Source organism: Notamacropus eugenii, chromosome X (assembly GCF_028372415.1).
Source record: "Notamacropus eugenii isolate mMacEug1 chromosome X, mMacEug1.pri_v2, whole genome shotgun sequence".
Taxonomy (NCBI): Eukaryota; Metazoa; Chordata; class Mammalia; order Diprotodontia; family Macropodidae; genus Notamacropus; species Notamacropus eugenii.
Genome location: NC_092879.1, coordinates 72,339,505 through 72,364,080, shown reverse-complemented (window position 1 = coordinate 72,364,080; position 24,576 = coordinate 72,339,505). Strand labels below are relative to the sequence as shown.

General features: G+C 42.0%; 1 protein-coding gene across 4 annotated transcripts; it reads right to left on the bottom strand.

Moving 5' to 3' along the window:
- Positions 1 to 262: 262 nt before the first annotated feature.
- LOC140516101 (uncharacterized) lies at positions 263 to 23,199 on the bottom strand. 4 transcript variants are annotated; one of them, XM_072627054.1, is made up of 6 exons: positions 22,836 to 22,923; positions 21,783 to 21,921; positions 20,901 to 20,971; positions 17,733 to 17,859; positions 16,956 to 17,051; positions 263 to 3,176 (listed from the first exon to the last, which is right to left on the bottom strand). In XM_072627054.1, the coding sequence occupies exons 2-6, from the start codon at positions 21,814 to 21,816 to the stop codon at positions 1,096 to 1,098; spliced, it is 2,409 nt and encodes an 802-aa protein (XP_072483155.1). In that variant the 5' UTR covers positions 21,817 to 21,921; positions 22,836 to 22,923; the 3' UTR covers positions 263 to 1,095. The 4 variants fall into 4 exon arrangements, with proteins under 4 accessions (XP_072483155.1, XP_072483152.1, XP_072483153.1 ...); XM_072627051.1 differs by lacking the exon at positions 21,783 to 21,921 and having other exon boundaries at positions 22,770 to 23,199; XM_072627052.1 differs by lacking the exon at positions 21,783 to 21,921 and having other exon boundaries at positions 22,836 to 23,186.
- Positions 23,200 to 24,576: the final 1,377 nt, after the last annotated feature.

Here is a 24,576-nt window from a genome sequence, read left to right as displayed (position 1 = left end):
CTTTCTATTACTCTTCGACCCCACCCACAGTGATACCACAGAATTTTGTTTTCCTACACTTACAGTATGCACATGACCACCCTCCATATCCTGATACCTTGCCTATACCCATGAGACCCACCAGACCCCTCTAATCTACCTGGCTGCCTGGTCCCAATCACCCCTACCCTGCTTCACGCTGTTGCCATTCAAAACCCAGCACTATGGTACACTGAGACAATGGAATCGAGTGCTCTGGACGCCAAGTGAAAGAAACATACTGTTTATGTAAGTGAATCTCAATAAAGTTTACTTCAAAAGGTGAGTTTCAAAAATACACATATAGCAGATTTTCCACTAGTTAGTATTAAACTTAGGATACAAGGGAAACTGTTATGTCTGTTTGAGCATGACCCAAGTTAAGGAACATAAAGATAATCAATTACAAATCCAACATTTTCCATTCTCAATGTTACTAATATTTACATATTTTAATTTTTACCACTTGAATCAAAGTTCTGTGACTTTTTTTAATATAAAGTTTATATAATTTCAAAAAGTGTGAAAATCCCTGAACTTAATGACCTGTAAGTTCCCTACCAATGCTTAGAATTTTCTGATTTTCTCCATGCTCACATGAGTCTCCTCAAAAGTGCCTTTAGAGTTTCCCAACTCTACCCCATGAGCATTAGCCCACTTGGCAGAACCTCTTGGCACCTCCCTCTCCATTGCAAGGGATTTCCAGGGATTCTGAAGCTCAGATACACATTAGCATGTAAAGGATATACTGCTTTTGGAAATTCCCATTGTCTTCCATTACAATATTCAGAAATATACTTAAGACTCCACATTTACAACATTTAATTGTTTAACCACTTAACTCCAGCCCCCCTCCCACCATCTAGGGTCATCCCTCAATCCACGAGAACTTCTGGAGGAGGGAAATATTTTTCCAAGAGTGCCTAACTTTGTGTAAATTACTCTATGTAACCTTATGTACATAGTAAGTGCTCAACATACATTTGTATTCACTCAACTAAATAAAGCAAGATTTCCAATACTGGATAAGGACTGAAGGATCATCCAATCATGAGACAGAAGACTTTTCCACATTCTTTAGATACAATATTCCTCTCCGGCATGAATCTTCTGATGTTGAATAAGAGATGAACTCTGGCTGAAGGCTCTCTCACAATAACAACATTTATAAGGTTTCTCTCCAGTATGAGTTCTCTGATGTTTTGTAAGGTGTGAGCTCTGACTGAAAGCTTTCCCACATTCTTTACATTTGTATGGTTTCTCTCCAGTATGAGTTCCCCTATGTTCAATAAGGTGAGCACTCCGGCTAAAGGCTTTGCCACATTCATTACATTCATAGGGCTTCTCCCCTGTATGAGTTCGCTGATGTTGGATAAGGCCCGAGAGGCCACTAAAAGCTTTACCACATTCATCACATTTAAAGGGTTTCTCCCCAGTATGAATGAACTTATGTCTAGTAAGGGATGAAGTGTCACTAAAAGCTTTTCCACATTCATCACATTTATAGGGCTTCTCCCCAGTATGAACTCGAAGATGTTGGGTAAGGTGTGTGCTCCTAGTGAAGGCTTTCCCACATTCATTGCATTCATAAGGTTTCTCTCCAGTGTGAATTCTCTGGTGCTGAGTGAGATGTGTACTTTTGTTGAAAGCTTTCCCACATTCACCACATTCATAGGGCTTCTCTCCAGTGTGAATTCTCTGATGCTGAGTGAGGGATGAGCTCTTGCTAAATGCTTTCCCACATTCATTACATTCATAGGGTTTTTCTCCAGTATGAGTTCTTTGATGTTTAGTAAGGGATGAACTCTGGCTGAAGGCTTTCCCACAGACATTACATTCATAGGGTCTCTCTCCAGTGTGGATTCTTTGATGGTCAATAAGGGATGAAGTTCGACTAAAAGCTTTGCCACATTCTTTACACTTGTAGAGTTTTTCTCCAGTATGAATTCTTTGATGTTCAGTAAGGTGAATGCTCTGGCTGAAAGCTTTCCCACACTCATTACATTTGAAGGGTTTCTCTCCAGTATGAGTTTTTTGGTGATGAATCAGGGATGAGCTCTGGCTAAAGGCTCGATCACATGCATTACATTTAAATGGTCTCTCTCCAGTATGGAATCTCTGATGTTTTGTAAGGGATGAACTTTGGCTGAAGGCTTTCCCACATTCCTTACATCCATAAGGTTTCTCCCCAGTATGAATTCTTTTATGCTGAATAAGACTTGAGAGGCCGCTGAAAGCTTTGTCACAATCACCACATTTATATGGTCTCTCTCCAGTATGAATGAACTGATGTCGATTAAGAGAAGAAGCATCCTTGAAGGCTTTCCCACATTCAATGCATTTATAGGGTTTTTCTCCAGTATGAATTCTTTGATGCTGAGTAAGGTGTGTGCTTCGGGTAAAGGCTTTCCCACATTCAATGCATTCATATGGTTTTTCTCCAGTATGAGTTCTCTGATGTTGAGTAAGATGTGTACTTTTGTTGAAGGCTTTCCCACATTCAGTGCATTCATAGGGTTTCTCTCCAGTGTGAATTCTCAGATGGTCAATAAGGGATGAACTCTGACTAAAGGCTCTATCACATTCATTGCATTTAAAAGGTTTCTCTCCAGTGTGTGAACGCTGATGTTTCAAAAGGGATGAGTTCTGCCTAAAGGCACTTCCACATTCTGTACACTTAAAAGGTCTATCTGAACTATGAATTCCCACATGAACAATAAGAGCGGAGCGGTTCCTAAAGCCTTTCCCACATTCACCACATTTCCAAGCTTTCTTCACTCCATACAGTTTCTGAAGTTTGGCTAGGTCTGAATTCTTTTTGAGGCTTTTTTCATGTGCATCACAATTAAGAAGGTTTTCTTCTGTAGGGGCTTTCTGCTGTGTAACAAGGATTGACTTCAGACTGAATGTTCCCTCAAATTCATTACATTCATGGCCTTTGTCTCCAGTGGAGGTTTTCATGTGTGTGATTGTCATGTGGTTCTCCTGATGACCCTGTTCTCTCTCTAGCTGGCCCTTACAGTCCCAGCTTTCTAGAAACATAGAATCCCAGGGACCATCTCTTGTGAATCTTTCTATTATCTCCCCATGGGATGATCCTTCTTCAGAAAAGTCGTGCTTTGGAGAAGACTGCTTGATCTCGGGCTTTGTCTCCCAGTCTGAAAGACATACAAAATAACAAGGTCTCCTATTTCCTATGTGAGAAGCCAGGAAACTGCTAGAGTGAAAATGAGATAATGAATTTGGAAAAAAAATACCTTCACAATGTAGGCAGTTTTAACATCTCTAAGCATAGCACTGAAACTGGAAGGAAGGATAAGTGGGCAGGGAAACAGCAGTTGTAGGAAGCAGAATTAACAAAATGAGCTTGAAAATTGTAATACAAGAAATTAAACATGATTTCACAGATATCATTGAAACTGGTTATGGACTGAGCTAAAAAAATGGAAGCAAATACCTTGTTCAAAACCAAAAAAAAAATAGAAGGGAAGGTTAGTATTAATGTACATTTGAAAGGTATACATGTGTAGAGAAATCCATGAAGCTGGCTGTACAAAAATGATAAAAAGCATTGGTGGATCTTTCCAATAAGATCGGGGTAGAGCAAGGATGTCTATTACCACCATTACTATTCAATTGTGCTAGAAATGCTAGTTCTAACAGTAAGACAAGAAAAAAATTGAGAACCATCACTGGCAAAAAGGAAACAAAATTATTGCTTTTTGCAGATAATATGATGGCTTATTTAGAAAACCCTAAAGGCTCAACCAAAAAATCAAACAACTGAAACCATAACTATAGCAAAGTTGTGTGATATAAAATGTACCCATATAAAACATCAACATTTCTGTATATTGCCAACAAAACTCATCAGGAAGAAAGAGAAAGAGAAATTTCATTTAAAATAACCTACAGACAGTATAAAATACTTGGGAGGCTACCTGATGAAACACACACAGGAACTATAAGAATACAACTATAAATCCCCTTTACACAAATAAAGACAGATTTAAATAACTGGAGAAACTGGGTAGACTGAGTCAATATAATAAAAGTCACAGTACTACCTAAATTAATTTATTTATTCATGCCAAACCAATCAAACTACCAAAGGATTACTTTATAAAACTAAAAAAAAAAATCCTAAGAAAATTCATATGGAAGAACAAAAGGTCAAAAATCTTAAGAGAAATGATGAAAACACTGGGAAGAAAGGGGGCCAAGTGGCACACCGGATTAAGAACTATACTATAAAGCTGTAATCATCACGATAATTTAGTACTGGTTAAGAAATAGGTCAATCAGTGGAACAGATTAGGTATATAACATACAGAAATAAACACAATAGCCTAGTGTTTGATAAACCCAAACAGCCTAGCTACTGGGGAAGAACACTTTTTGACAAAAACTGTTGAGAAAACTAGAAAGCAGTGTAACAGAAACTAGGTATACAGCAACACCTCACACAATATACCAAGATAAGATCCAAATGGGTATGTGACTTAGACATAGAGTGACATCATAAAAAAATTAGAAGAGCCAGGAAAAAAATTACCTGTCAGATCCATGCAGAAAGGAAGAGTTCATGTCCAAACAAGGTGCAGAGAGTATCACAGAAGGTAAAATGGACAATTTCAATTACATAATATTGAAAAGTTTTTACACAAACAAAATCAGTACAGCCAAAATCACAAGAGAAGCAGGAAATTAGGGAAAAGAAATCTTTGTGTCGTTTCCCTGACAAAGGTCTCATTTCTAAGATACACTGGGAACTGATTCAAATTTGTAAGAATAACAGCCATTCCCTAATTGGAAAGGGGTCAAAGGATTTAAACAGGCAGTTTTCAGAGGAAGAAATCCAGGCTAACATAGCTATACGAAAAAAATGCTCTTACACAACACAAATAGAAACAGATCCCTGTGAGCTGCATATTGACTTAGAAAAATCACATGCTAGCATTATCTATGTTGTAATGTATTTTTATTTCTTTTGTTAAACATTTCTCAAATACATTTATTATCTAATTTGTGTTGCACTGCACCTTTGCTCCTAATCACTAGTAATTAGAGAAATGAAAATCAAAACAGCTCTGAAGTACCACCTCACATCCAGCAGATGGGCAAAGTTGACAGAAAAGGACGATGACATGTTGGAGGGATTATGGGCAAACAGGGACGTTAAGTTCCTGCTGGTGGAACTAAGAATTGGTCTGGTCATTCTGAAAAGCAATTTGGAATGATGCCCCCAAAATTACTGCAACTGTGCATACCCTTTTACCCAGCAATAACATTACCAAGTCTATATCCAAAAGAAAGAGGAAAGTGACCCGTATGTCAAACAATGTTTATGGCAGCTCTTTTTGTGTTGACAAAGAACCAGAAACTAAGGAATGCCTATCAATTAAGGAATGGCTGAGCAAGTTATGATATATGAATGTGATGGAATACTATTATGCTAAGAAATGAAGGGGACAAAAAAGGGGGGTTAGCTAGGTGGCACAATGGATAGATAAAGAGTATGGGCCCTGGAGTCAGAAGGACCTGTGTTCAAATCCTGCCTCAGATAGTTACTAGCTGTGGTAACCTGGGCCAGTTATTTAACCCTAATTGCTTTCCCCCCACAAAAAAAAAGCATTTGTAGAGAAACAGGATTGATATTACTATTCAGATTGTTTAGAGGAAGGCTGCAGATAATATTTTCCTTATACAGATCATAAAACTGACTTTAAAAGACAAAGTGACTTAATGGATAGTGGCCCAGCCTTGGTGTCTAGAAGACCAAGTTTCAAGTTCTGTGTGACCACAGACAAGTCACTTAACTTCTCAGGGCCCCAGGCAACTCTCTTTAATTTACAAGACTGTAAATTAAAGCAGCTAATTAAAGGTAATCTGTATTAGAGGAGGGAATTTGTACACTGGGAATTCTCTATGTGGATGAAATCAAAAGGTCAGGACTTTCTCCCTCAAAACAAGAAAACAACAATACCCCAAACACCATCACAACCAAAACCACACAGAGGTTAAGGAAAAGGGATGGAGGATTTCCATTCTGACATTCTAATGAAAATTTGCAAAAAGTAGTCATTTCAAAGTCTCACCTTCCTGACAACTTCATCTCTTAAAGACAGAAGAATCAAGGAGAGGAACTGTTACCCCAGACCTAATGCTAATCAGCAAGGAAGAAGTGACTGAAAGCTTTCATAGGTGATCTCAATAAATGGTGGGCAGGGAGGCAGCTAAAGGAACTGCTGAGCTCTTCTCTCACATTCCTTTCTTGTATCTACCATCTGCCCCATGCCCCACCCCATGATACTGAATCCTTGGTGCTCTCCTGCCATTCTCCTATACTTGCTCTCGTTCCCCATCCCTCACCTCAAAGATATTGGAGGGGTCTCTCTCAAACTCCAACCCAGACTACAGATCCCTGATGGGGCTGTTGTCTTATAGTCGCTATGTTAGTCTCCCTCCTTTCTCAAGTCCAATTGGGTTTTACTCTTTATCCCAACTCTTGCTCTCATTCCAGAGGTTTTTATCATATTAGGGTTAGGGTTACAGCCCTAAATGTGAGTGGTCCTGGGTGCTCTGCTCTTTGTACACTTTCTCCGTTGGCAGGGGATGGGGAGTGAAGGAATAAGTATTTATTAAACACCTACTATGTGCCAGGTATTGTTCTAAGTGTTCCTCACAACCGTGGGAGGTGGGTGCTATTATCATCTTCGTTTTCTTGTTGAGTAAAGTAAGGCTGACAGAGATGAAGTGACCTTGCCCAGGATCCTAGAGCTACTAAGTGTGTGATTTTGAACTCAGGACACCCTGACTCCAGGCCCAGCACTTTATCTACTGCAGGGCCTAGCGGCCTCTTTGGTGACCTCATCAGCTCCCAAACTTAATGATCACCTTTCCACAGATGATCCTTTGCCCCTTATGTCCAGCCCTAGCCTCTATCCTGAATGCCAACGCTGCATCGCCAACTGCCCAGTGAACACTTTGGAGTGACTATCCTCCAGGCACCTCACCTTCCCCTTCCCCCAAACAGACTCGTCTTGATGAGCTGTCCATTTCTGTCAAGGGCCTTCCCACCCTTCTAGGCTCCTCTTTGCCTCCTCACCCCACATAGCTACTCACTGCCACATCTTTCCTTTCTGTCTCCCAAGAATCTTCATCTTCTTCTCCTCACCACTCACAGTCACCACCTTAGTTCATCACTTCTTAAGATTGGAAGCCTTTCCTGATCCCCCAACTGCTGACTGTTCACTGACTCACTGAACGGATCAGATCATTTGTGTCTCAGCACCCAGCACCCCAGAGCCTGACACATACAGAAGCTTGAGAAATGTTTGCTGACTGACTGAAAGAGGACATATGCAGAATAGCAAGCACTTGCAAGAACAGTATCAGGAATAATAACAACTAACATTTATATGGCACCTACTACGTGCCAGGCATTGGGTGTTGAACACTTCATAAATATTATCTCATTTGATCCTCACAACCTGGGGAGTTAGACACTATTATGATCCCTGTTTTATAGATGAGGAAACTGAGGCAAACAGATTCAGTGACTCTCCACACAGATAGTAAATAATCCAAGCCTGGATTTGAACTCAGGTCTTCCTGACTCCAGGTCTGGCACTCTATCCACCTAGGAAGACTAAAGACCAGGACGAGCCAAGACTTGCAAACAAAGATGGGTATTATAATTAACAATAAGGATGACAGAGAGAGCAAAGCTGCTTAAATCCCATGGCGGCTCCAGGGGAAAAAAATGGTCTCCATGTTATAAAAGGGTCTAACAAAATAAATAAGAAATTGTAGCACAAAATAAAGAGAGATTAAGACAGGCCTAGTTGAGTTCTGTTCTAGCATGCCCATGACACCTACAGATATGATCTAAGAGGCTTGGAAAAATCATGGATTATGGGAGTAGACCAGAAACTTGGACTTCGGGAAATACCCTGGTTTTCAAAAAGAGGAAATGGGTGGGTCCTGGAAAACTACATACTGATAATACACACTGATGATTTAAGTCCCCAACAAACTGATCTCACTCTTTTTTTTTGAAAGTGCTGTTAGATTGCAAGAATGTTATAATCATTCAACATACTTCAGAGAGAAAGACAGACACTAGTGTTAGGAGCTACAGAAGATAGTTTCTAAACTGTCCAAAACCTATCATGATAACACACTCAGGGTCTCAGAGGATACGGATGGGAATTGTTAAAAGATCTCTCATTTGCCAGTAATTGGCATGTCTTCCACCAATGGAGGGTTTCTATCTTCCTAGTCTTCGAGGGTGGCTATTGCTGAAAAGCCATCATCCTGTCTGCAGCCTGCTGGTGAGCCTCCCTCCACATAGCTAGGCTGGACCTCAGACAGCAGACTCCCTAGGACCCTGCCTGGGATCTACTGGTCTTCCCTTTTTACAACACAAGGTCACTCCTGAACTCACTGATGTAAAGGCAGGCCTTTAGAGGTGGTTCTAGTTCCTATAGATAAGCAGGTAGAATGTGGGCGGAATAACGGCAGAGTGTGCCAAAGAGAATGCCACTGCACTGCCATCATCTCATGCTTGTACATATACTACTTCATTTGATCTTCACAAAAACCCTGTGGGAGAGGTCAAGTAGACCTTATCACCTTTCTTTTCAAGATGAAGAAATTCTGCTTCCAAGACATTATGACTAGTACTGGGTACTTTGAGAATGATTAATCCCTTAATATTAAAAGTCTAATGGAACATTATCACACTAGAAGCCTCTTTTCTTAGTCCCATCCTGTTCAAGATGTTTCTCTAGAGACCTGGAAAAAATAAAGTATGCTTATTAAATTGTTGACCACGAAAATCATTGTGGGGAGGGCACAGCCTGGACTTGTAATCTCATTCATGTGGCTAAGTCCCACTGTTGAAGCTTTCTCCACAAACTCGATCAATAACTCTTCTGTAACTAATGGTCATAGAGAATTGGCTGGGTCACATAGAAGTTAAGGCAGCACTTGAACTCAGGGCTTCTCAATTCCAAGGCCAGCCTTCTCTCTATCCACTTTGTCATACTGCCTCTCTAGCTAATAACATATCAGAAGCAAAACCCAAAATGATCTTGATGGGCTGGCATGCTAAGCGAAAACCAAAAGAATGAAATTTAACAGATAAATGTAAAGCCATGAAGCAGTATGGGATAGTAGAAAGAAGACTAGGCTTGAGTCTCAGCTCCACCATTTATAAGCCATGTGAACCTAAACAAGTCCCTTAAGTATTGGTTTCCTCATCTGTAAAATGGGTGGACATAGGGTTGTTATGAAGTTTAAATGGAAACATTTAGTGAAAACGCTAAATGATAAGGTACTATAAGTTATTATTAGCATTATCATTAATAAACCCCCATATTCAGGGTGAAAAAAATCAGCTCCTCAATGACGAGTGGGTCCTGGCTTGTGTTGGTTAACTATGAGTCCAACAGATATCAACAGTGTCATGGGGCTAAAAAAAGTTTCATTGCTATGGTCTCTTTACCAATGCAGCTCCCACCTCCCTTCTTCCTAGAAGACAGAATATCTTTGGGAGTTAACTGTGGCCTGAAAATTCAACCCTCTGAAGTCAACCTGGTGACTGGTCCTCAGATAAGAGACAGAGTCTGCTACTGAGCCCTGAGACCTGCTGCTGAAGCCTTTCCAGCTTGGCAGGACCTTCCAGATCTTGTGCTCTATTAGCACAGCCTCCAAGAATCCATTGCCACATGCAGGGAATAACGAGGCATCCTAGAAGGATTTGGGTAGAAGGATGAAATCTCAGGGTACTTTAACAGACATCAACACACTGTCCAGATCAAGACCATAAGAATGAACTGTTCCATTTTATTATGTGCTTTTCACAGCAAACATAGAGCACTGTGTTAAATTCTGGAGGCTCAGTTTACTTAATGTCTTAATAATATTTTTGGAACTTTTATTGATGTCTTTTGTTTGTATACCAGTCATTTGCTGATGTTATAGAAGAACCTCAACGACCCCTTCTTTGTAATAAGGAAAAGTGTGTAAGCAAAACCAACGGTCACAGCAATTGTATATCACATCATGTGCAACCTTCTTCACAGCATTAGTTTCTGACTTCTCTATAAAGAGGAGGGAAGAATCGTACATTCCCTGGACCAAGAATAGTCATTATCATTGATCACGAACTGCATGAACATGTTCAACGATGGGAAGGCTATTCCTTGAAAAGGCAGCTCGTTTTGCTGTTGCCTACCCGCATTAGAAAGTTCTTCCTTTACCCAGGGTGAAGAATAAGACTTACATTTCTGGACATGGACAATGGGGGGATTTGCTTTGTCTTACAATGCATATTTGCTAGAAGAGCTTTATTTTTATTATTTTTAATGGGGGTCCAGGGAGGTGGGAGGAAGAAAAAATGTATTTATGCTCATTAAAAAAACTGAATTAAATTAAAAAGCAAACAAACAGAAAAAGAAAAGGTCTTCTTTATGCTTACTGGAAATCTGGGAAGTCCCGATTTGATAGCAGAAGTGGTGAGAATATTTCTGGGGGAGGCAACCAGGATGGGGGGGGGTCTAATGAGTATACTGTATTCAGAAACAATGGAAGAAACCAAGAATATTAGGCCTTGGAAAAAGGCAATTAAAGGCATGCATGAGAGCAATCTTTAATTATCTTAAAGGCTTTTATGTAGAAGAGAGTGTAGACTTGTTATATAATGCTCCAGAGGGTAGAACTAGGGTCGATGAGTGGAAGTTACTAGGAAGCAAATTTTGGCTTGATCTAGGTAAGAATTCCCTAATAGTGAGCCAACAATAAAAGTGAGCCGCCTCTTAAGTAGTGATTCTTGCGTCACTGGAAATGTTTTGGCAAAAGCTGGATGACCATGGATGATCAAGGATGTTATAGAAATGACTTCTGCACCTGGTGGAAGATTGGACAGGATAACCTCAAAGATTCTCTTATTCCAGTTTCTAAAACACCCCTTTCTTCCTGTCACACCTTGGTCAACAGTCTCCAATGGCTCCCTACTGCCAAAAGGATGACATTCCAATTGCTTAATCAAACCCTGTGTCTACTATTCCTCTGGTCCTCATCTCTACTGAGATGAGGAAAGGGCCAACATAAGGAAGGTGGAGACTGTAGGCCAAGTGGGAGAAGTAGGATTAGGATGAGGTAAAAGTAAAAAGCCATGTAATCTGGATAGGACAGATTCAGTTTGTCCGACATTCTTAAGTCTGAGTGGATCCTGAAGGGATAAAGCTAACAGGAGTCAAGTTTTGGCAAGGCAAGGACACAAATCTGAATGTAGCTGCTAGATTAAATTAATCAGTTGGGCATTTTGTAAACACAAAAGAATTGAAAGCACACAAAAATAATTATAAAACTGAAAACTGGAATGTAAGTGCTGATATTGGCATTTAGTACTCATGGAACAGATAAGAATAGTATGTTCGTTCTATCTAAGAGTGAACCTTGAATAGTATGTACCTCCTGAATGGGGATGGGGGGTGTTCAATCCTTAAAAGCAGTAAGGATTTGCTCCCATTCTACTGGGAAAACTTGAGCCTTGGTGGGATTCCTCGACACAACAGCAAACAGCAGAGGCCAACTGGGAAAGGATCTGGAGCAGGCCATCTTGATGGTTCATGGTGACTTGAGCAGAGAGTGGGTGGTTTGGGGTCTTCCCAGCAGTGGTATCAGTTGTCCCCAAATAAAGTAGGTCTAGCCTGAACATGCAACACTCACAGCTTCTGGCCATTCTATTCTCCACACCCAGAATTCCTTTCTGCTTCTTCTTCATCTAACCAAATCCTTCAGGGCCAAGGTCAAAAATCCCGTCACTCTCACAAAGTCTTCCCCAACTACTCCAGCCAACACTGCTCTTTTTTCTCCAAAATCTTATCCTAATAGCTGTAGTTTTCCCTTTAGCACTTATATATATCACTTTGCACCATTATGAATTTTCCTTCATCTCTGTATAGTTTGTCTACCTAAAGAGACCATAAAGATCACATCTTAAGATTAATTTTGTCTCTCTCATAACTATGGTTAGGAAAGGTGAGAGAGAATAACTGGTGGGCAAAATATGATCACGAAACAAATGGGAAAGAGCAAAGTTCTCACACCTGCCTGGCATCTTACAAAGCAAACAGATAAGTATTTCCTGAGAGCCTGTCTTGTGGCCATTTTGTGGAAGACATCTTATACTCTCTCTGAATCTGTATTATATGGGAAAGAGTGCTACATCTGAAGTTAGAGGACATGGTTCAAATGCCAGTTCTGGTCTTGGGTCAATTACTTAACCCCAATGGGCCTCAGTTTCCTCTTTTGTAAAATGGGGTTGCACTAGATGATCACTAAGATCCCTTCCAGCTCTAAATCAATGACCTGATACGAATCACTGCTGGGAGGAGCTTCCAATGAAGACAGGGATATAAATTTCACACATGAAACAATTATGAAGCACCCCACTGTATGCTATACACAAGTGCAACAGGAGTATGGAGAAAGGTACATTCAACATGCTTGGGGTGGCAGATTCACTGTGGAGGAAGAAGAAGAACTGAAATGACTTTAATGGAAAGACAAAAGGCACTAGTCAGATGTAATTTCAAAAACTGGTGGAGTGGAATGCCCATTTTGACCTCAGGAACCAATGACCATGCTGAGATTGAGAGGAAACGGTAGAGTCACTACAGGAAAATGGCACAATGAAACGAATAGGTTTTCGGGGCACAAGAACATGACACCAGCGATCAGTAAATAAGAGAATCTAGGAGGCTGTTACAGCAATGCAAGCCTGTAGTAACAGTCGTCTTCACTAAATGCTGTCAGTGAAAGTGAAGTGCCAAATCAGACATTTCAAAGGAAGAATCAAGAGGACTCAGTGAATGATTATATCAGATGAGGAGGAGAGGGAAGAGCCAAAGGTGACTCGATGGAAAAAAGAGCAACAAAAGGAAGGGGAACTAGTTTGGATACAAAGATGAGCACAGTTTTGAATGAGAAGAATGTGAGCTAAGTGGGAACTATCTAAGAATCTCTAAATAGATGGAAATAAGGAATTGGAATGCACATGAAAGGTCAGAGCTGGAGACCTAAGTTGGGGAGCATGAAAAAAATCTGTCTTGGGCTTATAACATGATGAGCTCCTGAGGATGGTCTGATGAACATCTCACCCCTCTTTGTTGGGGGGAAGGTGTATGTGTGGAGGGGGACAATAGATGATAAAAATATATTTGATAGATATAGTCACTGTGCTAGCTGGTTTTGCTAAACTGTTTTTCTTTGTTACAAGGGAGGATCCTGTTGGCTGAAATTGGGGGTGGGAGAGTAGAATAGTATATGGGAAAACCATGTAGTATAAAAAACAAAGAAAGCATTAATAATGCCCCCCTTTTTCTTAATATCAGATTCCTCTGAGAAGTCAGGCTACTGAGTTAGTTAACTAGAAAATCAGTTCAGACACATGTGCCTTAACTAAATAAGGAAAATGGAAACCAGACTGAGGAAGGCTGCTGAACAAGAGAAACAACACAAGGAGGAGAATGTTCCAGAATGACAAAGTCAAGCGGAGGCTAGCTGTTGTGATAAAGATGAGAACCAGAAGACAAGAAGCTCTTAGTGAAGGGTAAAATGTTATTTCACTTATCAACTGAGGATCATTTGAGCAAGGGGATCAAAGGGCGTGATGAGGCAAGAAAGAAGCCATAGATGAGTATGAAGAAATAAGAAAGTCCACCTTTTGAATTTGAAATTGTTCTTGGTTTCATTTGGTATTGTCCAATTTCTCCTTTATTTCAAAGTCAGTAATTTTGTTCTTTTGCTCCTGTAAATCCTTATTTTTACAAGAGCTCTGGCACTTAATTTTCCATGTGCATTTCTAAAGTTCTGTTAACTATCTGGTGACAGGGAGTAATCAGCACCGTAAAAAAGGCAGCAGTGAAAAATGAGAGCAGAAGAGAGCCAAAGATACCCTTGAGAGATAAATGGTGAAGAGACGAATGAAAACACTATTGAACTTTTGCTCTATAGCTTTAAGAGAGTAAGCCCAATGGGATTCAGGCCAGAAGAGCCAGCATCTGGGCTGCTGTGCTTTCCCTGGGCAGCCCAGCAAGGGACCAGTGGGTAGCCACAGCCATTGCCTTCACCTAAGTAAAAATGAATGCTGGAGCTTCCCATGAGGGAAAGCCAAATACCAGAGCAATGGTGAGCAATGGTGAGCAACGGTGAGCAACGGTATGTGGCTCACATTTGCATCAGGAGTTGGATTGCTTTCTATTGTCTCGCTCACTGCTCCCTTCTTCAGGGTTCCTGTTGCTTGGAGCTTAACCAATCCCTATCAGCTGGGAAGGTATGTACTACGGCATGCAGTAAAAAGAACACCTTTTGGAAAGAGTGAAGCTAGACTGTTAACTCATTCTACTTTGGGACAAATTTCCAGAACAACCATGGTCTTATCCACTTCATCTGAAACATAGCTCCTCTCCCAAGGGTGCTGATGGCCCCAAGCACAACTGCATGGTGTCTTAATCTCTGATATAAGTAAGTGCTAATGGATTCATCCTGACTGCCACTTTATGTGGTCACTGCTGCTTCTCTGACAAAGGTATAGGTGACACACACTGTGCCATTTATACTGTAATGTACAATGGGAAACTTTGACATTCAAGGTTTAATGACTGCTTCTTTGTGTGCTACCTGAAAAGCAGGCAGTTTTTTTTTTAAACAAGAAAATGGCCCTAAGTATTTGACACAGCTAGAAAATGTCTTTTTTTCTCTTTTAAAAATTTGTGTATGTCTCTTGTTTTCTACATAACCATAATGTCTACATCGATATCTATCTCTCATGCAATATACCCCCCACCCACCTAGTAAGCCTTCTCTTGTGACAACTAATATAGCGACCAATGACATAGGAGTCTTGAGAAGAGAAGTAGCTTACTTTATAATAAATGTGTGCTACCCTCAAAAGAATTATCTCATCAATCACAGTGAAACTGAAATACATTTCTATATAATTAGAGCAGTTATGCTTTTGAAAAGAGAGCTGATGTCCTATTCTGAAGACCTCCTGTGATTTTATAAATAAACCTTATATTCATTTTCTTGTCTCAATGTTTTTTAACAGGATGTGATCAACTGCAGATGTATGAGGGTAAGGATGTGCCTGGATGATGTACTTTCAGGCCTCATTAGACACAAGTGTCTTCTTTCTACAGCTTCCTATTCTATCTGTTCAGGCTTCCAACATTTGCGTGGGGTCAAGAAGCATTCTGATTTTCTCAATGGCTCCTAGATGTTAAAAAAAAAAAAATATTCCAAAAAGTTAGAAGTACATTGCAATGTGTAGTTCTGGTATGTGATGTAAATTATTTTGGTTTTTGTAGATGTAAAAAAAAAAGTACATAAACTTAGATATGGGTCTGGAAGAACTGAATTCTGTTCTGTTTTTGCATACCTTGTTTGCCAGGAAGGTTGCCTTTATTAATTTTCTGCTTTGTGTCATTCAACACAACATAAATAGTAGCTGATTTAACAAAAAAATAAATTTGTGATAAACGAATAGCTTTAAACTTGAAGGGAAGCTAGAGCTGCTCATCAGGAACTGAATGAAAGGTCAGGAGCACTTCTGGGCCTGGAGGCAGGAAGACTGGAGTTCAAATCCTGCTTCAGACACTTACTAGCTATGGGACCCTAGGCAGATTACATAGCTGCTCTGGGCCTCAGCTGGCTATAATATGAGGGTGGTAAACTACCTGACCTTTAAGGCCCCTTCCAAACCTAAATCTATGATTCTATGAATGACTATGGTAATCTACTGTCACCCGTTGACAGCATTTAAAAACTTTAGGGGTAGTCACTAAAAAACTTTGGAAAAAACCCTATATTGTTTTCCCATGTAACTGGAAAAAAAATACCATTAAATAAAAAAGAAAGAAAAAACTCTACAACAAAAGCCATAAAATAATTAATTAACAGAAGCATCAAGTGTTGTCAAGCTCCTTCCACTTGGGGGGGAGACACAGAAGAAGCTGGAGGAGGCTGGAAAGAACCAGGATCTTGCAAAGCAGAAAAGTTTGAATTCAGAGGGGTGAGCTGGGCATGGAGGCGCATGTCTATAATCCCAGCTCCTAGGGAGGCCAAGGCTGGCCAATTCTGAGCTACACTGGGTTATGCCAATTCAGATGTCTGTATTAAATTAAATTAGGCCTTGCTATGCTGAGTTTCTGGCAGCAGGCATCACCAGGTTACCTATGGAGTAGGTCAAAAGTCCCCTGCCAATCAGTAGTGGGATCAGGCCTGTGAGTAGCTTCTGACATCCAGTCTAGGTGACATAGGGAGACCCAGTCTTTAAAAAAATAAAAGAGGGGTGGTCCATAATATCAAATAAGGCAGAGAAAAGGCACTGGACAGGCTAATAGGAAACCAATCGTGACCTTCAAGATAGCAGTTTCACCACAGTAGCAGGAAGTAAGGCAGATTTTAGTTTTTCAGGGTGAAATATATGTAGCAGGTGTAAAGCACATGAAAAGAGAGATGTCTGACAAAAGCTAGAAGAGGGAACAGGGTAAAAAAAAAGTTTGTTTGAATTGTTTCAAATAGAAGGAATCTATATAAGTTTGAAGGGAAAAGAGCCAAAGTCTATGATAAGGGAGTAGGGCAAAATGCTGGAGAAGGTAGGAAGGCTAGGGATCCAGAATCCAAGTACAGGAATGAGCTTCAGGGAGAAAGCACTACACTTCCTTTGAAACTAGAGGACAGGTGACAAAACAATAACATGTGAAAGTGGCCTGAATTCTATACATCTATAAGTCACACCAGGAGACTTCAAGCTCCTCCGTAGGCCTATGGGGCTTTGAGGTGAGGCCCTTCAAAGGTGCCACCTCTCAATGACCAACTGGTCTACTGCTTCCAATGACTGTCATCTCTCTGTCACTCACCTGGATAAGTATCTCTTGAGACTTCCCTTTCCAGCATCCATGGGTCTTCTTTTCTCTCCAACTGTGAGATTACATCAGGTTTGGAAATTGGGAGCCCTGTTCATGGAGAAATAAATAGGACCTCACTATATGTGCTGAGGACACAAAGGCATCTTGCACATCAGCCTCCAAGAATGATTTATTAAATACAATCAAGCATAAATAAGAATTCTTTTTCAAATAAGGACCAGAAGCCCACTTGGTTGCTAGGTGACAGAACAAATACTGGAACCCCAACTTCCTAACTCACACTCCATGGTTCATTCTGCTATCCCAAGCTCTTAATCTTCAGGGAAAGGGGGAACACCTAACAAAAACTCCCCCAAGAGGTAAAATAGCCCCCAAAATAATGCTTGGTGGCAAATTCCCATAAAGAGTGGGTGGGAGATGGGTAAAGGAGTTAATGTGAGTTCAGAAAGATGTCAGTCTTCAGGCTGGAAGGATAGGAATTTTCTACTATGTAGCTATATGCACTGGGATCTTCTGGGAGAAAGCCTTGGTTGGCTTGGGGAAAAAGAAGGTGTGGAAGCTACAGTCACTGCAGCTGCCTACTTTCAATTCAAACAAGTGTTGGATTTTTCGTTAGCAACAATGAACAACAATGAGATTTCTAGGCCCAAAACAATTTAGAAATAGTGACTCCAGAACCCCAAGACAAAAGCCCTCATCTATATTAACAAATGAGGACGTAAAAGGATCCAATAGGAAGACTCAATTATAGAGGGAAATCATCCTTACCCATTGAGACCAAGTGCCTATACTTTTCCAATATCACATCTCTGTACATGTCCTTTTGAGTAGCGTCCAGTTGGCCCCATTCCTCTTCGCCAAAGGCCACAGCCATATTCTTGAATGTCACTGATTCCTGAAAGAAATATCATGAGAGGCTTTGTCAAGTGCTTTAATGAAACCAAGAATTCATGAATTAATAAATCCTTACATTTTGAAGATCTCCAATACTTAAAAAATAGATCTAGGGAATGAAGAAAGCAGAGGCATTACAATTTGCCTGAGTATATTAACTGATGCTATGTTTTATCTTCTAGCTTGAGGCTATTTCTTAGTTGCAGAAGCAATGTAGTGCAAGGGTAAGTGCACTGAACTTGAAGTCAGAAAGCCTGGGTTCAAGTCTTGGGTCTACAACCTAATTGCTGTGTGATTACATTAAAGTCACTTAACTTTTGTGTCTCAATCTCCTCATCTGTAAAATGGACAGAATATTTGTGAGGATCAAATGAGATCAAATGTGTATCTTACTTTGCAAATGTTAAAGCAGCACCAAAATATTGGTCAGTCAACAAGTACTTATGAAATACTATGTGCTAAGCATTGTGCCATGAGCTGAGGATAGAAAAGCAAAAATGAGAGTAACTGTCTTTGAATTTTATTGGAGGAGACAACATATAGATAGGCAGATCAATAGAGATTACAGATATATATGATATATATGATGTAGATACATATGATATATATGATATAGATATATATCTATATATGATATATATAGATTATATATATGCATGTATGTGTGTGTGTATGTATAAGCATGTACAACATACATACAAGGTAGTTTGGGGAGGGAAGGCGTTGGCAGATGTGGAGATCAGGAAACAAGCAGTGCTCGAGTTGAGCCTTGAAGGAAGGTACATCAAGGCTCAGAGGTCAGTAGGGAGCACATTCCAGAGATGGAGGACAGAGCGTGAAAAAGTAGAGAGATGGGAGATGAACTATTATATTCAAGGGCAGTTTGGCTGGACAATAGAGTGCATGTAGTGCATGAATATATAATGAGGTTGAAAAGTGGGTTGGCATCAGATTATAAAGGACTTTAATTGCCAAACAAAGAAGGTGACATAAATGTACATTATTTGAAAGTATAAGGATAGGTACCCTGAAAATGTCTGGAGGCAGCATTTTGATTTTTCTAATGGATCCTCAACATGAAACAGAAGTTCCCTGTAATTGTGAGGCAGCGTGGCACAGAAGACAGAGAACTTTGGAGTCTGGGATATGTCAGTCTTGCCTCTGACACATGCTGGTACCCCTGGGATTTAACACTTTTTACTCCAGTTTGTAAGGTGCAGAGCAGAAGCTGAGGTAGAGGAGGTCCTCCAGAAAGTGCCCTACATACTAACCTTGGAAAAAACAGGCCCAGACACACAGATACATGGGTATGGAAGCCCATCATGGCTAATGCTTTTCCTCTCCAACTGTCTTGTGTTGAACTAATTTGCCTTCCTTTTCTTCATATTTATTCTGTTTAGACTTCAATGTGTACTTGTCTCCTCCATTACAACATAACGCAATGTTCCTTACAGCTACAGAATTTTCATTCATTGTACTTGTATGCCCAGTGGCTACCATAGAGTCTAGCACATAGTAGGCACTTAATAAATACCTGATGATTGATCAATACAATTGAACTAAGATCTGCAAACGAAGCCAAACTCACACTGACATTTCTGATTTGTTCCTAGGGCACTAACAGAAAACAGGTCACTTATTAAGCAGCTACTCCACAGCAGATGAGGGAGTGTGCTGGAGGGCTGATATAAAGCTAAGATGAACCATGGGCCCCTACTCTCACGAAGCTTATGTAATCTACCAATACAGAGAACTATAATACATAATGCTGAATAAGCAGACTTGAGAAATGCAAAACAAGTTGTTATGTGATATCTGAGGGGGAAAAGAACATTGTCAACTAGTCAGGGTGGCAATCGGGGAAGGCTTCATGGAGGAAATGGTATCTGAGTTGGACTTTAAAGGCTAGCAAAGTAGGATGGCACCAGCTGTTGAAAGGCTTTGAAGGCCAGGCAGAGGAATATGAACTCTGCTGGGCAGACTCTGGGAGCCACTAAATATTTTTGACATGACTAGAACCCTACCTAACCAACCTATTCTGGCACTGGTATGAAGAATGGATTGGAGGAAGAGAGCAGAGATGGGCAAACCTTTAAAAAGGACATGACAATAGTCCATAAGTGGTAATGAGGGCTGACACTTGGGTAGCATCAGTGGGAATGGACGAGGGGATGATGTGAGTGAGATTATAGAAGTGGAAATGGCAGGACAGAAGAGAAGTATGACAGAAAGCTGGGAGTCTAGGAATTCTAAGGTCATAAAATGGGAGGGGGTGAATGTTGGCACCACAGACAGAAACACTGAAGTCAGAAGAAAGAGCAGGTTTAGAAAGGGAAATGATGAGTTCAGCTGGGGCTATGTTGAGTTTATGGTGCCAGTGGAACATCCCAAGAGATCCTGTAGACCAGAGGGGTCAAGCATGTTCATGACACTACAGGGAGCTGCTGAACCAGACTAAAAATGTAACTGGGAAATACTGAACAAAATAAATAAATATACAATAGACAAGAACGTTCATCTGAGGTTTTCTAAGTCAATAGGGGGCCTCCAGGGATCCTTATGTAGAGTTCAGTGGCCCCTGTGTCTATCTGAGTTTCACCCCACTGCTCTAGGAATCCGAATATAGATCTCCAAAGTCAGGATGAGAAGTACAGATCTGAGGAGTCATATTTGTGGAGGTGGCAGCTGAAAGTTGTGTAGGATGTAAGTGCAAAGAAATGCCAAGAAGGTCCAGGACCTTCTTCAGGCTCGCCCCTTCATGAACATAATGTCCAAAAGGTAGGAGGAGAATCTAAAGAGTGGCATCTCTTAGGCTAACACAGTGAACAACTTCAAGGAACAAGGAGCTGTTATCTGTATCAAATGAGACACAAAAGATGAGGGAGAAAAGAAGTGGGAAAAAAAGGTGGCTGGACTTAGTAACCCAGGGCCCAGGCTGCAAGGAGAGGGCAGGGAGGGCTAGGCCACAAAGCTGCAGGATGAGAGTAGTATCTGCTGAGAATGAAAATGGTATTTAAAGAAGGTGACTTGAGTCTGACTCACCTGGGACCCAGCTGGCAAGACCACAGCAGCCATCTCCTCTTCTGGGTGATTCTCATCCTGAGAAGGCAGAGCTGGGAAATAACAGGGGGCACGAGAGGAATTAGACTTATCTTGAAGCTCCCAGATCCACCCGTAGGCTAGAAATCCCCACACCCCAGCTGGGTGTGCTCCTCCAATGGACCATGACTGTGGTAATACCTGCCTTGAGAGGCAGTGTGGTGGACCTGGGTTCAAATCCTGCTTCTGACACATAATGACTTTGGGACACTGGTCAGGTCACTTAACTTCTCAATTCCCCAGACAACTCTCTAAGACTAGAAGTCACAAACATGTTACTTATCTGCATCAGTGGAGGAATTCCACACCAGAAATTCCTATACTAATGAAATCACAGGCCCCGACTCATACCCCTTCTACCCCAAAACCCAACCTGCCTTATTAGCTCTAAGGCCAAAATGAGATCACAAATTTGAAAAGGCTCTGAGAAATGAACAGTCTCAATGTAAAGACGTATTGATTTAAGAACCCTCTGAAGAAAAAAAAATGACTTACAAGGAAATAATCGGCAGTCCTCACCATAGGTGCAACAACTGCAGAATGCATTTTCCTAAACAGTTTCACTGCCTTGAACCTAGTAATAATTGTTTGTGGAACTAAATTCAGGGAGTACCTTGTTGGGTACAGCAGAACTGGAGGAGAGGATTAATCTGGATGATGGATAGGGATTCATGATGAGCTCCCAAATACATTCACTGAGCCTACCATGGAGCCCTAATCCATATCCAAAGTTTCAACCTCCCACCAGGCTTTCCAAATATCTTTTTCTTCTTTTCTGCCTTGGAAAGAATGATACCTCTACTCTCACATCCCTGCAATTCTCACCTCTCTCTCCAATCATTTGGGTCAAATCCTCCATGGTTAGCCCTTCCTCACTGTCTTAGAGATGGTCAGGAATTGCAAAGGCGCCAGCAGTCCCAGGATCTGTTCCTCTGTATCAATCTCCAGCCTCAGCCCTGAAGCTCTGGTTGAGAGATCTCTGGTCAGGTTTGTCTCCTGCTAGACTGGATTCCTACTCCCTGGGATGGGGGGGAATTCTCCTCCACTTTCACTCCCAGGAGCCTGAGAGGGTCCTGGTGAGCTGGGATCTGGGGGGCTCAGGAGCAACGTCCCTTAAGCAGGGATGGTGGCTCTGGGGCTCCAATTTCTGTCTCCCTCGTGGGCAGCCCACCCTCTCGAGTCCCAGGGTGGGTTCCTGGAGACTCTGTGGGCAGAGACAGGCTGAAGTCAGCACGAAGACCCCAGAAGCCTTAGTCCGACCGAGGGCCCTGTAAAGAATGCCCAGCGATCCTGGAACACAGGAATGGTGATAGGGTGAGGACCAGCCGACAGGCAGGCGGGTAGACAAGCAGAAACAGAACTGGTGGAGCTGGCTCCCACAAACAGGGACACAGAAGCTCTTCTCTGACGCAAAGAGATCTGCAGGGACTTGGCCCCTGTCCCACTAACGTCAGCCAAACCCAAAGATCCACAGCCTGGCCCTAGCTTCTTACGGCTCAACAGGCGGAGAGGCTCAGTCACACAAGGGAACCACACTCAGACACCCACCCACATACACACCCACGCCTACACCCACACAGATGCAAGGATCGGAAAAGGGGAAAGGAGAGCCCAGCCGCGGCTCCTCCGGCTTCCCCTGGGTGAGGGTGGTACCGTGGGTGCGGTCGCAGGCATGCAAGTGAGAGCCGCCCCCTCTCCATTCCTTACGCCCCCATCCTCTACCCTCCCTACCCCGCACACTCCCCAAACCCCAGGGTCGTCCGCCTCCCCACAAAAGGCAAGGACATCTGCACGCGACAGGCGAGCGGTTACCATGGCGACCTCGAGGCTCAGCCTGAAACACCCATGGGCGCCGTGATCCCTCAGGCACCGACGTACCTTCCCCCGAGGTCTGCAAGCCGACAAGCGCTGCCAGCGAAGAGGACGCATCCGCCAGGCCAGACAGCTTAGTGCGCCTGCGTAGACTGGGCTTCCGGACTGCCTGTTCAAGACGTCCGCGAGTCCAAGACATTCCCGCTCCTAGACTCCATTTCCCAGAATGCCGCCTCAACAGAGGCTCTTAGCCCGTTTACCGCTACCTTCCCTGCTTCGTAACCCCTAACCGTGTGGTCCTGCAAGTCAATAGAAAAGCGCCCCTGCTAGATCACAGAATTCTGGGAATCGTAGTTCCAAGGAGCGGCTAACGACCGCCGAAGGGGAAAAGCGCGGGCCAGAGCCCACTTCCGGAAGGGTCCCTTAGCTCTCAAGCCCCAGCCTCCTTTCCCTCCCAAGGGTTTAGGTGTACATAGTTGGGTCGGGCTGCGCAGGCGCATTTGCCTAGGCCTGTCCCCACGCAGCCTGACACGAGGTGTGAGGTGACTGAGGGTCTAAGTCGGAAAGGAGAACAAGGGAGTGGGATCTGTGGGAAAAGTGGCAAGACACCCAGGAGCCTCCTCTCCTTCCACCCCGGCCCCCCAGCTCAGGAATGTCACTGCTGTCCACCTCTGTGGAAAATTGGCGCCATTGTGAGCGAGTGCCAGCAGGGCCTTCTACCTTACTGCGCCAAGCGCCTTATACGTAAAAGTAGCCTTCCTTAGCCGATTTTGCCTTAATAATAGCTGACATTTATTAAACGCTAAGCATTGTACTAAGCACTTTACAATTATTACTTCATTTGACCTCCCAACATCTCCAGGAGTTAGGAGCTATTATAATCCTCATTTTTCAGATGAAGAAACTGAGGCAGACAGAGATAAAGTGACTTACCCAGACTCATAGAGCTGCTACGTGTCTGAGGTGGAATTTGAATTCAGGTTTTCCTGACTCCAGGCCCATACCTTCATGGAACTTCTACGCTTCCTACATTCATAACTGTTATAGGACTACTGAAATTCTTTAGTTCTCAGGTTCATCAGTTGTAAAGTCAATAAATCAGTCAATAAAATTTATAAAGCACCTGCTATATGTCAGGCATTGTGCTAAGCACTGGGGATACAAAAAGTGGCAAAAAAAAAAAAAAGTCCCTCCCCACAATGAGCTCACAATCTAATTAGGAAGATAATATGCAAATAAATATGTACAAACAACCTATATACAGAATAAATAGGAAGTAATTAACAGAGGGAAGGCACTACAGGTTGGGGACAATTTCCTGTAGAAGATGGGATTTTAATTGGGATTTAAAGGAAGCAAACAGAGGAGGGAGAGTATTCCAGGCACAGACAACAGTCAGAGAAAATGTATGAACAGAGAGATGGAGGTCTTGTTCCTGGAACAGCCAAGAGACTGCCAGATTCACTAGATCAAAGTATATGGATTAAGGATTAAGGCGTAAAAAGACAGGAACGGTAGGAGGTGGCCAGATTTGGAAGGGTTTTGAATACCAGACAGAACAATTTGTATTTGGTCCTGGAGGCAATAGGGAACCACTGCTGTTTATCGAGTTGGGGGAGTGTGTGTGTGTGTGTGTGTGTGTGTGTGTGTGTGTGTGTGTGTGTGTGTGTGTGTGTGTGTGTGTGTGTGTGTGTGTGTGTAAGTGATAAGATGTTCAGATCTACACTTCAGAAAGATAACTTTGGTGAATTGGAGAGGGGAGGGACTTGAGACAGACCCACCAGTAGCTTCTGCAGTATTTGAGACA

Coding starts and splice junctions, on each gene's coding strand:
- LOC140516101 (XM_072627051.1), bottom strand. CDS start 22,968: ATGTCTTGGACTCGCGGACGTCTTGAACAGGCAGTCCGGAAGCCCAGT. Junction 20,972..22,769: donor TGAGCCTCGAGGTCGCCATG/GTAACCGCTCGC, acceptor GTTATTTCCCAG/CTCTGCCTTCTCAGGATGAG. Junction 3,177..16,955: donor CTCAAGAGATACTTATCCAG/GTGAGTGACAGA, acceptor TATGTCTTTCAG/ACTGGGAGACAAAGCCCGAG.